The 17,209-nt window shown below is 41.6% G+C and overlaps 1 protein-coding gene across 1 annotated transcript in view; it reads left to right on the top strand.

The window, feature by feature from the left end:
• LOC101160322 (sphingosine kinase 1-like) overlaps positions 1-17,209 on the top strand; it is a 34,381-nt gene that overhangs the window by 5,964 nt on the left and 11,208 nt on the right. The window contains exon 2 of the mRNA XM_004071742.5: positions 13,566-13,715. Coding sequence (XP_004071790.3) covers positions 13,566-13,715 — 150 coding nt within the window. The remainder of the gene's footprint in view (positions 1-13,565; positions 13,716-17,209) is intronic.

Genomic DNA, 17,209 nt, shown 5'->3' with positions numbered 1-17,209 from the left:
ATTAATCGCCCAGCCCAAGCATCAATATTTGCTATAATTTTTTACTGTGCTCCTGAGTCACAGTGATTTGAATGAAAAAAAACACAAAGTAATGCAAGCTTTATTTTCTTTATATATGTCCTCCATCATCAGAAAAATGCCACAAGAACACATTGAAAACACAAAAAACACAATTTTAATCAGAGTCGGTTTTTATAGTGGAATCAGTTATTAAAATAATTGTGCTTTTTGTGGTACAAGCAGCGAATTTGGCATGGATTTACCTTAATTACCCTCTTTTAGAAAAAGTATGTTAGCCACGAGAAAATTCCAAGATTTGAAGATATTGTAACGATCCTGCATCCCTCTCTTTGTTGCTGGACCACAGCGTATGTGGGGCGGGGTCGACCTGTATGTGTGTGTGTGTGTGTGTGTGTGTGTGTGTGTGTGTGCATCAGGTAAATGTTCTTGCCCTGCTCAATAAAAGAGCTTGCCGCGCCATTCTGCTTGTGCTGTACCTGTCTACCAGTCTAATAAATAGCTGTTTGACTACCGCCCGACTGAGGAGCCTCTTTGTGGCCATTACAATAAATATATAATACATATAATAGTATTCTCTTGGTGCCCCTCATGTTTAAAGACTGCACTTTGTGCATGAAAAGCCCATATTGTGGAGACTGGGGCAAAAGACTTTGAATATATTTGTAACAATTGAGTGTATGATTACCATCTTTACAAATGGCAGCCATTTTGGATTTGTCTGTGGTTAACATGCTTTTTATGAAAGAAGTTACATCCATACTAAACTTGCTGCTTGTATTAGCAATTATTTAATTTGTGATTCTAACAGTTTTTAACCCTTGTGCTATCTTGTGGGGTCCAGATGACCACACTCCCAACGTAAACGTGCCTCCCTGGACCCCACAAGATAGCACAAGGGTTAAAATGATTACTTTGGGTAAGTGAGTTTTGATTTAAAAAAAGGAAATGAAAGAAAAACATTGTCAGTTCTTCTAAAAGTAAGTGTTTTCATCCGCCTTGGGGTCAGGTGTGCCTGTCACCGAGTGATCCCCCTAAGGGTACTCGCTGAAGCTGTTGCAGCTCCCCCCGGTGAAGGAGTCCGGCTTTAAATTCGTCACCAGACAACCTCTCACCCTGACCAGCGTCTAGATCCCTCCGGGCCTTTCGTCTCCTGCTTGGTGACACATGGATGTGATGGCCTGTCAGATTCCCCACCCGCCACATCCCCTCCTCTTTCTTTCCCCATGCCTTATGCTGCCTCAGTGGGCAGCGGTGTTTATACAAACGTCCTCCCTTCTTTCCAGCAAACGCTCACCCAACCTTGGAATGCGGCTTGTTTGCAGTCTGAATATAGTCCAGCTACCGAAGAAGAACGCTTTCATTGAATTTTTCTTTTTTTATCTCCAACAGTTTTCTTTTCTAAATAAACCTCATCTTTGGAGTTTTGTGGTCAATTTATATAATATCCATTTCCATAGGAGCACTCAGCGATGACACATTAGCCTCTCTATCTACCCACAGACCTTGTTGATACTGTCATATTGCATGTCAATAAGTTGTCATCCTATGGCGTGCATGTGTGTTTACCTGCTCGTAGCTGTGAAATACACACACTGCAGCTGAAAGCTGGCTCACCAGCGTGACAGGCAGGGATGCGCCCACGGGTATCTGATTTCCTGTCTGTCAGATTTCCCATCCTTAGACAAATTCTGCATCTTTTCCTGTTTAGTTACTGCAAGCACACATGAAACGACAGAGGGAGGGAGATGTTTGTCAGCCACAGTTTGGCTTCTGTGTGGCTTGATACAAGAAAGATCTGTTTGAATTTTTAAATAGGACAAGATGCTGCACAGAATCTATCCAGCTGAACAGTTCCTGGTTCCTAACTTTCTGCTGTTCAAAGTTTGTATGTTCAAACACACTTTAAAATCGTAGAAAACCATCTCAGAAAGGCAGACCTAAACATCTGTACTCCACCTTACACATAGTTTTAATATTTTAATTTTATTGTATATTTATAAGCTTGGTTATCCAGTAAAAGCCATGTAATTCCATCATTTACACACCAGTCACTTTTGTACTTAAAAACCCACTCAGAGGAAAGTGGGGTTATTAGTGTTTTAAGCAAGTCCTTGAGGTATTTTTCAGAGGTTTGAGGACATCTATAAAGAATATGGAGTTCCAATTTGCATTTCTAAGTATTTCTTTATTTAAATCCTTCTGAATCCAGAGTAGACGAAAAAATGCTGTTTGAAAAATACCTTATTTGTGGCTTCGTGATCCACTCCTCTCTGCAATTGGGAGGGGCGGGGTCGCTCACACTTACAGTCCAACTCACAGCTCAGAGATGAAATCCTATGGAACTACTACTGATCTTAGAAAACAACACAGGTTTTTTTCATATTTTCTGCACTATAGGGTGCACCATAATATGAGGCAATCCATCAATGAATGATCTATCTTCAAACTTATGTCATATATAAGGCACACTGAAAGATAAGGCACGTTAAGTAAGACCAAGGAATCAAATATAAGTCTGTCAGTCAGTCAGACTTTAACTGCGTTCACAGTAACACTTAACTTGTTTGTAGCACTCTACATGCTAGCCAAGTTAACATATTCACAATACTTGACTGATACCGCTTAAACAAATGTTACTGTGAGTACACTAACTCCCAACCTTGTTAGTAAAATATTAAAAAACAAAGCCTGACACCGCTAGGCATTAGCCGCTTTGGCGTATTCACGTGACCCGACAAAACCTCCAGATTATAAGAGGCACTGTCGTTTTTTGAAGAAAAAAAAAAGCTTTTGAATACGCCTTGTAGTGCAGAAAATATGGTGTTCTTAATTATGAGACCCCTGGGAAGACTTCAAAAATAGATTAACAATGATTGGAGTTTGTCTTTATACACCCACAGAGTCGTTCATGTGTGGTGATGGAAGGGGCTTAAAGGTCACAATAGGTGCTACACAAGTGTGATGAAGAAGGAGATCATGCGAAGTTCATGAGCCCAGCATTTAGATTTCACTATAGTGTTGTTTTTGTAATTCTAAAATGTTCTTTATTGGTTTCATTTAGCCACATAGAGGAGAGACAGCGTGGTGATAAAATGTATTTGCGCTGCTATGTTTCTCAAAAGGGCTTTACACACAAACACATGGAGTTTGTATTAACAGAAGGAATTATAAATAGCGATTTGGAAGTCCCCTGATCCCTGCGCAGCATTCAGGCTAGCATTTAGAGTGTTCTGGATGACCCTCTTTAACTGTTTTGAACACATTTCTCGTCAATTCTGGACAAATCTGAAGTACATCTTATTTAATCGCACACTATGCCCATTTCAACTGTAAAATTAATCTTGTTCTTTGATGCTTGAGGGTTGAATAATATTCTATAGGAAGTTTCTTGAGGGAATTGGGCGTCTCCAAACAAGGATTGTTGACTTCAAAGATGCTTATCTTTCTGAAGGTTTCTGAGATCATGTCTGACCTCGAGGCTTGTAGTGACAGTGGTATCAGGATTTAATTACTTCACCGTGTTCTCTTAATGAGCCAGTTTAGCTCGTGCTGGTTTGCAGCGCCTTCCGTCCGTGAAACCCGGGTTCGACTCCAGGCTGCTCCCTGTTCCCTTCTCTACCTCTGCCGGTTCCAAGCCCGGTTTGAGAAGGTTGCGTCAGGAAGGGCATCCGGCGTAAAACATTGCCAAAATTTACCATGCGACTTGTTCGCTGTGGCGACCCCTGATGGGAGAAGCCGAAAGTGGAAGAAGACCGTGTTCTCTTAATCTTCCAGTCCTGTGTGGGTGCTACAAAGCTAAGGAAAGTGGCTTTGGGTGCAGTCAATGTTAGTTTCTCTTGGGGTTTTTCTTTTTTTTAGCGTGTTGTTCTGCTCATCTCAGCCAGTGTTCCTCTGTCTCAGAAGTCGAGCCCCGCTCGTGGAAACCTGCTGTTCTTCTTGTAGTGATTGATCGTGGAGATCAAGCTCTCGTAGATCAAAAGTGTTGGGTTAATCCAGTTGGGTGTTGTTGTAACATCTGAGCCTTATAATGGGGATCACTCTTCACCCACAGCTAGGAAGCCTTCACCTTTAGTTGGATAGAAACTCTGTGTGGAAATTACGTAACCTTTTCATGGATTTTCTTTGAAGCACCAGCAGTCTTTGATACTAGAGCACTACAAAGGGTAAAAAAAATAGTTTTCATTGACGACCTTACCCTTTCTCTTAGAACTGATACTTGTAGATCTACACAACTTATGCAAATAGGTACACTTTTGTCACACATACTTTTCTCTTCTACTATCAGCAGGTGGTTTGTAACAGATAAGACTTGTTTCCTCGTAGATTGTTCTTTGAGATACCATCCATCGATTGGTGTTGATTCTTCAGATTTTTATCTTTATTTCCCATCTGTCACCAATTTAGTCTCCCAATCTCCACCGAGCCCCCTACCTTCTGTTTTACAAAGACCAAGTAGAATTTCTTTTTATGAACCAGAAATAAATTTTTTGTTTCAAAGGTTTAATGAGCATGTTTTTATGATACTTTGGAAACCACCTAACCCTCCATCAATCCATTTTCCAGACCTCCTTTTTCAGGGTCACGGGGTTGCTAGAGCCTGCCCAGCAACACCCTGGTAGGTTAGCAAGTCCGTTTTAGGGCCACACACCCTCATACCTAAGGGAGAATGTAGAATCATCAATTAATCTATGAATCATATTTTTTAGCTGTGGGACAAAGGAGAGGAAACCCACACGTGCACTGGGAGAACCAGCCAGTATTCGAGCCTCACCAAAAGTTGTCACAGCTTATCGCTTATGACTGCCTAAATGTGGGCCAGGATGAATTTATCTCATGTCTTTCGTTTGGATGCTCAAAGCTCCCTGCCTTACCAGCCACATAAATTCAACCTGCTCTAAGGTAGTGCCCTCCCTTGGATAGCCTTCAAAGTGATTTTTAGCTTTGTACACTTCAGTGCAAAACCTTCTCTGTTAAATCCTTGTTTCCACTCCATTCTTAAAGTGTATGTGTCTAAAAAGGCACATTGTGCTAGGACGTCGTAGGAAACAATAGTAACCCTGTGTTTGCGTGAATGGAGGCAGAGTTCTGACACATGGCTGTGTGTTTTTGCACTCTCACCTTAGACTTCCTGGTGCGTCTTTCTTTCCCTCAGATATTTTTGTAACCCCGCTGCGTTCTGTCATCGCAAGCTTAATGAAGTAGACGCCAGCCTCTGCTTATTACAGGAGGAGAGACCGAAACTGAGAAACGGCAAGGGGAAAACTAAGATCAGAGAGGTGTCAGCGAGACACAGTTTCGCATTCGTTGTAATAAAAAATGCATTTGTAGCTCAAACGACTTGATAAGTATGATTACATTTAAGGATTTCAGTGATGTGTCTGTTTGACTCCAAAGTCTGCATCATTTTTAGTCACCATTCAATGGTGGAAGCAGATACTGCTGGGTTTTAGTTTTGTTTTTTTTGCTCCCCAGGCCCTAGATATATTTTGTCGTTTCTGGCTCACTTGATACAGTCTCTGGTGAGTCTTTGTCTGCTGCTATGGTCAAGGGCATTTGCTGCAAAGTCAAACCTCGCCTTTTTTTCAAATGTACAAGGAAACAGCAACTCCCTTCATTTAGAACTGTTGTCTATGATTTTATTATCTTCCTTTAAGAAAATTAGTACCCAGATTTACCCTAAAAAATATTAATTTTTTTAGTCAAAGACATTTACAGGTTTAGGTCTGACATTAAGAGATAAGACAGTGATTTTATGTTCTCAGTTTTTTTTTTGGTAAAAATACATTTCATTCTTCTGTATTTATCTATTTACTTGTCCTGACCTGAACATTCAGATAAAAGCTGTAGGCCTCTTGTGTTGGACATTTTTAACTGTTACAACAGGGGGGTTATGAATCTTGAAAACAATGAATGAATATAATGTGCTCATTGTATTAAAAATAGAACAGATAGAAGCTCGTAACCATGAGAGCCTATCTTTCAAAAGTAATAATGAAGCATGTTGGAGTGATTTTATTCAAAAAAGCTGTGTCTAAGGGAAGAGAACAACCTACAATAAAAGTTTTTAAAATATTGATCACTTACCTGTAGGCCTGCACAATATACCGCAAATTTATCGTTATCGCAGTACCCAGCTCTGCAATATGCATATCGCGAAAGACGGTGAATATCGCAATAAATCGTAAACCCAAAATGTGTTAAAACAATCTTATGGCAGTTTGAAGCATTTAACGCATCAAATAAATCCCTTTATGCTTTGACCAATCAGATGGTTGCCTACCCATTGTTTACAAATCAGATGAAGGCCTATTATGTTAGACGATTGTCACCTATGTCGATGAGGGTCATTTGGAGTATAATTTTTAAACTGTTGCAAGGAAATGGGAATTATGTTTTTGGTTATTTTTCTATTTGTTTATATACCGCAAATTATATCGTTATCGCCATATTGATCACTTATATCGCATATCGCAAGTTTTCCTCATATCGTGCAGCCCTACTTACCTGTAACCTAAGACAAGATAAAAATCCTAACATTAAGCAGTTCAGCCTGCTAACCAGCAGTTATTAAGCTGTTTCGCTAGCTAGCGACATAAAGACTCACTCTGATGAAAATTGTGTTTTTGGTGTTTATAATATGTTCTTGTAGCATTTTTCTCATGATGGAAAACATATATAAAGAAGTTTTGAGCTTTTAAGTGTATTATAATGGTCATTCCTCACAAAAAAAAACAACTCCAAAGCAGCATGTTGCTCCATTCACTCATTTCTGAGTATTCCTTTAAAAACCTGCGTTCTAAGCACCAGACCTTCCCAATCCATAAAAGCGCGCAGGTTCTCACATTGTGATGTAGATAAGTGAGAACAGCCCCTTCCAGGAAGACTCTGAGCTGCCAGCACCGCCCCCAGGCTAACGCACACACCCACTTTTTCTGCTGAGCTAGCGGTGATCGTCAAAATGCTTTTATTTTATATGCACAACATGGACATCCATCTTTGCAAAATTTCAAATGTTTTTGTTTTCATGGGCCAGGTAGGAAACAATATGAACTGCAAAATAACTCATATTTCATAAAAAAAATATTTACCATGCTAAAGGTAATATATTATCATATATAGATATAGTTTACTCTGGAAGGCTGAAGAAATGCATGATATAAGCCCTTTGAGCTCAAAATTGCATTTTTGAGTATTTCTTTATTTAAATTAGTGTGAGTTAGTAGCAGACGAAACAAAAACGCCTTGGAAAAATCTTGTAGGTGTGACATAGTACTTACAACAGAAAGTCACAAGCTCCCTGCTGTGCCGCATTCTGAAGCAGGTTGGGGTTGTGAGGAGCTGTAAGCTAACGGGAGAAAGTGTAAATAAAAGGATGATGGGAAATGGGGGTAGGCTTACTCTGCGCCAAATGTGCCGCCCACAACCCAGAGGTGAATATCTAATGCATTGTTTTTCAACCTTTTTTGGGACAAGGTACAATTTCTCTGACAGAAATCCTGTGGCACACTAGCAAACAAAAATGGAAAAAAAGAGAAACTCGATAGTCTGTATTGATCTACGGTCTTTCCAAGATCTCACGTGGATTTTTCGTAATAATTGAGGAAGAAAAAATAGAAGTTGCAGCAAGTTTTCAATAACAACTTTCAACAAAATTAGTTAAAAAATTGCCCATGTAGTTTTTTCCCTCCAGTTTATCAAAATGCAATTTCATGTAAACCTCACAAAAACCACATAAAATGAAATACTTTCCAAACTTATTTATTTTGAAATATTTTTTTTGAACAAATATATAATCACAGCATGTTTGATGAATATCAGTCAAAAAAGACCAACATTATAGTCATGTTTATAAGTTCAGTTGTAACTAAACAAAATGTGAACATGCTGACGTTTTGTTAATTTTACTTTTGTCTAAATCAAAAATGTATCTTTAACAAAAATATTTAATTTTTTTTGGGTGATCAAATTGTTTCATTTTTGTTAAATGTGTTTGTTGGCCACTTCACCTTAATGCTGGCTCTTTCATTTTGCTATTAGTTATATTTAAACTTTACTTCAAGTTTCTCAAAAGTGTCTGAAATAGAATTTGCCCGTCAAACAGACGTTATTATAAACCAGGTTTTTTTTTTATAAAGCTGTCCTGGACCAAACACTGGAATCTCACAAACTGTATCACTAGCCTGAATAGATGTGTGCGGCGGAATGCTCTCCCCTCTCCACACGCTTCATTTAAATCAATTATCCAATCGCATTGAACATGATTTGTTTTTCAAACTCCTGTCCGGCTCCTTTGTTTTAAGATTATTTGTTTCCCCGTATTCGCTGGGGTTAGGGACCAGAGACACCTGCAAATATACGCGAATATGGAGAACCACCCCGAACTCCTCCTCCTTACTCATCAAAAACCCATTGGAAACATTTCTGATGCTTTGTAAAGTATTTATTAAAGAATGTTGGAATATTGCTAAACATAAACTTTTTTGTTTTGTTTTTGTTTTTTTCAGAGCAGCTGACTGTACCGTAGCATACTTTATAACAGACATTGGGAGTGTCATTCTGTCTTTCTTTGCCTTTAAACTAGAAGCCTGTGCTTCCTCCTTCATCAGCTTAGTGTGAGAGGGTTTCATTCTTTTTAAACACCTGCTCCGGATGATAATTATTCTGCACGATTATATTTTTCAGCGTATCAGGATTTTTTCCGACTGCCTCTGAGTCAGCTGATGTCATTTCACCATGCAGGGGGCACAAACTTTTGTTATAGTGATTCAGGTGCTGGTGGAAATAGCTGGTAAATATTCTTTAGGGAAGTCTGGGCATCTCTGCTTAGACTGCTGCCCCTGCGACCTGGTCCCGGATAAGCGGAGGAAGATGGATGGATGGATATTCTTTAGCAGCTCTTCATCTCTGCTCCCCTCCTCCCCCGCAGCACAGCCTTCAGATAGAAAAAGTGTCATACAAGCCTCTTGAGCTGAGTTTTTGCGATGAACCAGAAGAGCCACATGACTGGAAAAAAAATCTGCGAATACATAAAAACCGGGAAAAGTGAAACGCGAATATGTGGAGAACACTGTATTTATACTGAAGAGCTCCACAAAGCTGTTGGCAAATTACTCCGTGTGAAATCTGCGCCTATTTTGATGATGCTGATATTCTAATGACCATAAATCATCAGATCAGTGAAAATGAGGGATAACGTGCTGCTTACCTGACCATCTCTCATGGCATACTGGTTGAAAAACAGTGTTTTAATGAATCATTACCACTCTGGTTTTTTAGATAATGCCTAAAAACAGCGTACTCCTAATTAAAAGACCACATGGAATGCTATTAGAATAGATCAAAAGATGATCGGAGTGGGACTTTAAACCAAGGCACAATTATCAGGGCTTAAAAGGCTAGAAAATATATTTCAGAACTTTTAAGTGATCATATTTTTACATGTTTAGCTAAAATTGAACAGATGTGCTAAGCTGGTAAGCTGTCTCTAAAACTGAACCCACATCATAGAATGTTTTTCATTCCTTAGCAAAAAGTAGAACACTTGAAGTTTATTTTATCAAGTATACTTGAGTAGAAGTATTGCAAGTATACTATAGATTAGGCCTGCACAATATACCGCAAATTTATCGTTCTCGCGACATTAAGCTGTGCAATATGCATATCGCAAAAGACGGCAAAAATCGCAATAAATGATTACCTTAAATGTGCTAAAACAAACTCATGGCAGCTTGAAATATTGAACAAATGAAATAAATCCCTTTATGCATTTAACCAATCAAATCTAGCCACAGGGGTTGCAAGCCAGTAACTTCTGTGCCGGTCCCAAGCCCGGATAAATAGAGAGGGTTGCGTCAGGAAGGGCATCCGGCGTAAAAATGGCCAAAATAACCATGCGAATCATCCACGAGAAAGATTTAGACATACCGGATCGGTCGAGGCCCGGGTTAACAACGACCGCCACCGATGCTGTTAACCTACAGGGTGTCGGTGGAAATTTGACTACTGTTGGTGGAAGAAAGAGGGGAGGCAGAAGGGTCCGTGGCCAGAGAGAGAAGGGAAAAGGCAGGAACATAGGTTTGAGAATAGGGACTCTTAACGTTGGCACAATGACAGGGAAAGGCAGAGAGCTGGCAGACATGATGGAGAGAAGGAAGGTAGATGTACTGTGTGTGCAGGAGACAAGGTGGAAGGGCAGCAAGGCACGTAGTATTGGAGGAGGATACAAACTGTTCTATCATGGTGTTGATAGGAAGAGAAACGGGGTAGGAGTGATTCTGAAGGGGGAGTTTGTAAATAGTGTTCTAGAGGTGAAAAGAGTCTCAGACAGGATGATGAGCCTAAAGTTAGAAATTGAAGGGGTGATGGTGAATGTAGTCAGTGGGTATGCGCCACAGGTTGGCTGTGAGTTAGAAGTGAAGGAGAGATTCTGGAGTGAGTTAGATGAGGTCATAGAGAGTATCCCCAGAGGAGAGAGAGTTGTTATTGGAGCAGACTTTAATGGGCATGTTGGTGAGGGCAATAGAGGTGATGAGGAGGTGATGGGCAGGTTTGGTGTGAAGGAAAGGAATCTGGAGGGACAGATGGTGGTGGACTTTGCGAAGAGGATGGAAATGGCTGTAGTCAACACTTACTTCCAGAAGAGAGAGGAACATAGAGTGACATACAGAAGTGGAGGTAGGAGTACTCAGGTGGACTACATCCTATGCAGACGAGGTCATTTGAGAGAGGTTAATGACTGCAAAGTGGTGGTAGGAGAGAGTGTAGCCAGACAGCACCGCATGGTGGTGTGTAAGATGACTCTGGAGGTCAGGAAGAAGAAGAGAGGGAAAACAGAAAAGAAGACCTAGTGGTGGAAGCTACAGAATGAAGAAACTTGTGAGGAATTTAGGCAGAAGTTGAGGCAGGTCCTGGGTGGTCAGGATGAGCTTCCAGAGGACTGGGAAACCACAGCAGAGATTATCAGGGAAACAGGTAGGAAGGTGCTAGGTGTGTCATCTGGAAAGAGGAAAGACGGTAAAGAGACTTGGTGGTGGAATGAGGAAGTACAGGAATGCGTCCAGAGGAAGAGGTTGGCTAAAAGGAAGTGGGATGTAGAAAGGACTGAGGAAGGTTGACAGGAGTACAAGGAAGCGCAGCGTAGAGTGAAGAGAGAGGTGGCAAAGGCTAAACAGAAAGCTTACGATGAGCTATATGACAGGTTAGACACAAAGGAAGGAGAGAAGGACTTGTACAGGCTAGCCAGACAGAGAGACAGAGATGGGAAGGACGTGCAACAGATAAGGGTGATTAAGGACAGAGATGGAAAGGTGCTAACAACCCAGGAGAGTGTACAGAAAAGATGGAAGGAGTATTTTGAGGAGCTGATGAACGAGGAAAATGACAGGGAAAGAAGGGAGGAAGATGTGGTTGTTGTGGAGCAGGAAGTAGCAGAGATTGGAAAGGATGAGGTTAGGAAGGCTCTGAAAAGGATGAAGAGCGGAAAGGCCGTTGGTCCTGATGACGTACCTGTGGAGGTATGGAAGTGCCTAGGAGAGACAGCAGTGGAATTTCTAACAAGGTTGTTCAATAGGATTTTAGAGAGTGAGAAGATGCCTGAGGAATGGAGGAGAAGCGTTCTGGTCCCGATCTTTAAGAACAAGGGTGACACGCAGAACTGCAGCAACTATAGAGGAATAAAGTTGATGAGCCACACAATGAAGCTGTGGGAAAGAGTAGTGGAAGCCAGGCTTAGGAAGAAGGTGGAGATTTGTGAGCAGCAGTATGGTTTCATGCCCCGTAAGAGCACCACTGATGCCATTTTTGCTTTGAGAATGTTGATGGAAAAGTACAGAGAAGGTCAGAAGGAGCTGCATTGTGTGTTCGTAGATTTAGAGAAGGCGTATGACAGGGTGCCAAGGGAGGAGCTGTGGTACTGTATGAGGTCGTCTGGAGTGGCAGAGAAGTATGTCAGAGTAGTTCAGGACATGTATGAGAGAAGTATGACGGTGGTGAGATGTGCTGTAGGTCAGACAGAGGAGTTCAAGGTGGAGGTGGGACTACACCAAGGATCAGCTTTGAGTCCTTTTTTGTTTGCTATGATGATGGACAGGCTGACAGACGAGGTAAGACAGGAATCTCCCTGGACAATGATGTTTGCGGATGACATTGTAATTTGCAGTGAGAGTAGAGAGCAGGTGGAGGAACAGCTAGAGAGGTGGAGGTTTGCTCTGGAAAGAAGAGGCATGAAGGTCAGTCGTAGTAAGACAGAATACATGTGTCTGAACGAGAGGGATCAAGGTAGAAGCGTTAGGTTACAGGGGACTGAGGTGAAGAAGGTGCAGGAGTTTAAGTACTTGGGGTCAACAGTTCAGTGTGATGGGGATTGTGGAAAAGAGGTGAAGAGGCGAGTGCAGGCAGGTTGGAGCGGTTGGAGGAAAGTGTCAGGAGTGTTGTGTGACAGAAGAGTGCCAGCAAGACTCAAAGGAAAGGTGTACAAGACAGTGGTGAGACCAGCTCTGCTCTATGGGTTAGAGACGGTAGGAGTGAGACAGAGACAAGAGGCTGAGATGGAGGTAGCGGAGATGAAGATGTTGAGGTTCTCCTTAGGAGTGACCAGGTTAGACAGGATAAGGAACGAGTACATCAGAGGGACGGCTCATGTTGCCTGTGTTAGCGACAAAGTCAGAGAAGCCAGACTGAGATGGTTTGGACATGTTCAGAGGAGGGATAGTGGATATATTGGTAGAAGGATGTTGGAGATGGAGCTGCCTGGCAGGAGGGCAAGAGGACGGCCAAAGAGGAGATACATGGATGTCTTAACAGAGGACATGAAGTTGGCTAACGTTAGGGTAGAAGATGTTCATGATAGAGTGAGGTGGAAAAGGATGATTCGCTGTGGCGACCCCTGATGGGAAAAGCCGAAAGAGAAAGAAGATGCATTTAACCAATCAGAAGGACCCGTTTACGTTTTTGATCAATCAGATGAGCCCTTTTATGTTTGATGTTTGCCTCCTACATCGACAAGGGTCAGTTGGAGTACAATTTTTAAACTGTTGCAGTGAAATGGAAATGATGTTTTTGTTTTTTTTGCTATTTGTTTATATACCGCAATTTATATCGTTATCGCAACATTAATTACCAATATGGCATATCGCGAGTTTTCCTCATATCGTGCAGCCCTACTATAGATCATGTATGAGTAGTATAGAAAGTAAAATAACTGAATACTAGACTACTTTTTGCTAAGGGATTCCATCAAACTGTTTTATCTATAATGACAAAAACAACTCTAGTGCTTTTCTCTTAACAAGATGTGAACATTTTCCATTATTCTTGGCAATATTTCAACATAAATGATCAGTGGCGTTACAAAAAACTCTTGTCAGCTTGAATATTCTTGAATTTTGGTTGTTTTTCTTGTTTCTTGTTTGTGTTTTTGATGCTGCACTTCAGTGCCACACAGAAACCCCCAAAGGAAAAGGGCTTATACATGTTTTTAAATAGTCCTCTGATGTTCCTGTGCCATCCCGGATTCTCTCTATTCAACCGGTCTTTGTGTGTCTCAGGTGTGGTCTACACGGAGCTGCAAAGGCCTTGCAGAACCATGATCCTGGTGAACCCCCACAGCGGGCGGGGACAGGCGCTGCAGCTCTTCACTGGTCACGTACAGGGCATGCTCACAGAGGCATCTGTTCCCTACACACTTGTCATCACAGGTCAGTCAGAAATGTCTTTTCTACTTGCATTCATCTGGCACGCCTCCTCCGAGGGTCAACTTCATGTGAAGCAGGGGATTAAAACCTCAGACCATTTCACGATGGACATCCGCCGTAAAACTGGGTTATTTTGCTGCACATGAGCTGCACAAACTTTTAATCTCTACAGGAATTATGCATTGTGTGTTTTTTTTTTTTTTGTAATATTCACGAGCCACATGTTCACAGCACACGTGTGCACGCACAGCACCGGCACTCGCATGCGGCTGAGCACATGTACGCTGCTGCTCATTAAATTCTCATTTCAGACATGCAAGCTGCTCCACATTTGGGATGAGATGCTTGTGGCTTTTTGTGACCTTAAATAGTGTTGGTTGTTATGATGGGAGGCTGCATTAATCTGTGAGCTCTGTCTGAGTGCAAAGAAGCAGCAACAGCACCAAATGAAAAAAAAAATTGTATTTGATATTGCTTCAATTCATTTATATTATGCAGATATCAAGACTTGAATGGGTTTCTTTCTGTCTCCTCTTTTTCATCACTATGCCCTAACTAGCAAAGACAGGCAGTTCCTGTTTCTGATTTTGGTTCTGCAGGAGGTCTCTTGGCAGGAGGTTCCTCTGCTTCTCTGTTGTCTGCCACCATGCATGTTGAGGATGTGAGCCTAATGTTGCATTCACACAGCCCTTTTACTCAAGAATGTGCTACACGCGTGTTCTTGGACCCATGGTGTTCACACTGGGGTTTTTTTTTTTCTTTTTCTTTTGTTAACTACCGCATGTTGCAAATTTCACAGATCTTACTCCAGGCTTTTTCTTTCACAGCTCTATGACAGACTTGATGTCAGTTGTGAAGTTGTGAAGAACTACTGTAGTTATTATACAGAGGACGAATACAACAGAAATACACAAACTCCCATTCATACATTGTAACAGCAGAAGCTTATATGCATATCGCTAAGTTATTAAAGAATACTTGCACCAATTCAACAAAGCTTTCAAAATAATTGCAATATCAGAAACCTGGCTAAAACCAGAAAAGGCCTAACAGTTCCAGCTTGAGAACTATGCTTTTCACTATGTGAACAGGAAAAAGGCGGGGAGGCAGCTCTTTACATACACAGCAGTATTAAACACAAGGTTGTGGAGACAATGTCTGGCTGTATTGATGATGTCATGGAATACATATCTATAGAAACTAGTATGGAGAAACAGAGTAAGAGAAACAGTTCTCACATACACACACACTTACACACACTAGTAAATGGAATGCACACAACTATTTACAGGTTTGAAGTATATTCATACATAGAAGATGTATCACATAGGGCGCACCAACTGAAATTAACTCATGCACACAGACAGGTACATACAAGATTTGCATAGCCAACATTTTTGGAGAAGCCTAGATTTGTATAACAGGGAATAAACAGGTGAGCAGCAGAGACCGTCCGCCTGACGGGGGAGGGGGACACCAAGGGGACGGTGAGCCGGAGGATCAGGCTCCAGTTGCTGTGTGCAACAATAGATAAAATTGGGGTGCCCCAGTGTGCCCAGGTAAGGGGCCCTACCTGCTTCTCGTGGGGTACAGCCCCCCCAGCTCAGATGTTGTGATGTTGAAGACTCCCTCACCGCATGGAAAAGAGTGCAAGGTCAGGGGCGCAGGAACCCCCGGACGCCACCGATGCCCTGGCAGTAGCTGCCGACCTGCCCCACACAGTCTGAGGGGCGGGAGACTGAGAACAACATGACCATCCCTTTCCCGCTCTGTGTGTGTGTAGTAAAGGGGAGCAATTAAAATTGGTGGATCAGGGCAATAAAGACTCATCTGTTCTCCAACAGCAGAATGTGATCACCCAAACATGTCCACCACAGTACTTGATTGAGTTTTGTTTTTTTATCGTATGTATAGCCTTGGGTTCTAAAAAAGTTGGGAAACAAATACAATTGATTATTATTTATTATTGTTATTTCTGGTTTTAAATAATTGGATTGTATCTGAAAGCATTTCTTTTCTTTATACAAACTTTTGCTACACGTAAATCATGATTCTTTTATACTCGATCTGTATTGGCCCCAAACTGACCGTTGCTTTGTATTGTGCGTCACAAATCAGCTTAGTTGGACTGAATTGAGCGAACCCACTTCTAGCTGAGAGTTGGCAGTCTGAGTGTGTGCTGCAGCTAAAAGTGAGATGGATTACAGTTGCCAGGGCAGAGCAATAGTGCCTCTTTGAGACAGCGTGTGGGCTACTTTATACAGACTCTTGGGACTTAAGGGAAGGTGAGCAGCTGGGCAATTACCGATTTTGACAAAGAGGAATGTGGCTGAACCGATATAGAGATGAAACACATTGGTCACCATGGGCCTAGAGAGGTCAGAGACAGCAACCAGTGAGAGGTAAATATGAGTCAGTTTATTCACACACTTAAAGCTCTAGGACAGGGGTCTACCCCTTCTTTGTGACTCTCTGGTTGAAGAATATTACAATGTTTTTTCTGTATTTTTTGGAAAATATGGCACTTCAAGTAAAACAGTCAGATAAAGTGGGGCAAAAGAGTAGTCAGCCACCAATTGTGCAAGTTTTCCCACTTAAAAAGATGAGAGAGGCCTGTAAATTTTTATCGTAGGTGTAAACATCTGATTTTTAATGAATTTATTTACAAATGATGGTGGAAAATAAGTATTTGGTCACTTACATACAAGTATGATTTCTGGCTCTAGCAGACCTGTAACTTCTACTTTAAGAGGATCCCATGTCCTCCACTCATTTCCTGTATTAATGGCACCTGTTTGAACTCCTTATCTATATAAAAGACACCTGTCCACAAACACAAACAGTCACACTCCACACTCCACTATGGTCAAGACCAACGACCAGGCTGGGAAGACTGAATCTGCAATCGGTACACAGATTTGTGTGAAAAAATCAACGGTGGGAGCAATTATTAGAAAATGGAAGACATACAAGACCACTGATAATCTCCCTCCATCAAAATGATCACAAGAACGTAAGAAGCATTTCAAGGTCCTGGAGTAGCTTATCCAGTCTCCAGATCTCAACCCCATATAAAATCTTTAGAGGGAATTGAAAGTCCGGAGCCGGTTTAGCTCGTGCTGGTTTGCGGTGCCTTCCGTCCGTGAAACCAGGGATTGACTCCAGGCTGCTCCCTGTTCCCTTCTCTACTTCTGTGCCGGTCCCAAGCCTTGTTGCTTTGAGAGGGTTGCGTCAGGAAGGGCATCCGGCGTAAAACATTGCCAAGTTTACCATGCGACTCATTTGCCGTGGCGACCCCTGATGGGAAAAGCCGAAAGAGAAACAAGAGGGAATTGAAAGTCCATGTTGCCCAGCGACAGTCCCAAAACTTTAGTAGTAGTAGTAGTCATTTAAAAATACCAACAGTTTGTGAAGATTTACCGAAAACGTTTGAACGTGTCATTGCCAACAAATAACAAAGTAGGCCTGCACAATATACCGCAAATTTATCGTTATCG

The sequence above is a fragment of the Oryzias latipes genome, chromosome 8 (genome assembly GCF_053564925.1).
Source record: "Oryzias latipes strain Hd-rR chromosome 8, Olatipes_Hd-rR_3.1".
Classification (NCBI taxonomy): Eukaryota; Metazoa; Chordata; class Actinopteri; order Beloniformes; family Adrianichthyidae; genus Oryzias; species Oryzias latipes.
The sequence above is the reverse complement of the archived record's forward strand: the minus strand, read 5'-3'. Positions and strand labels throughout refer to the sequence as shown.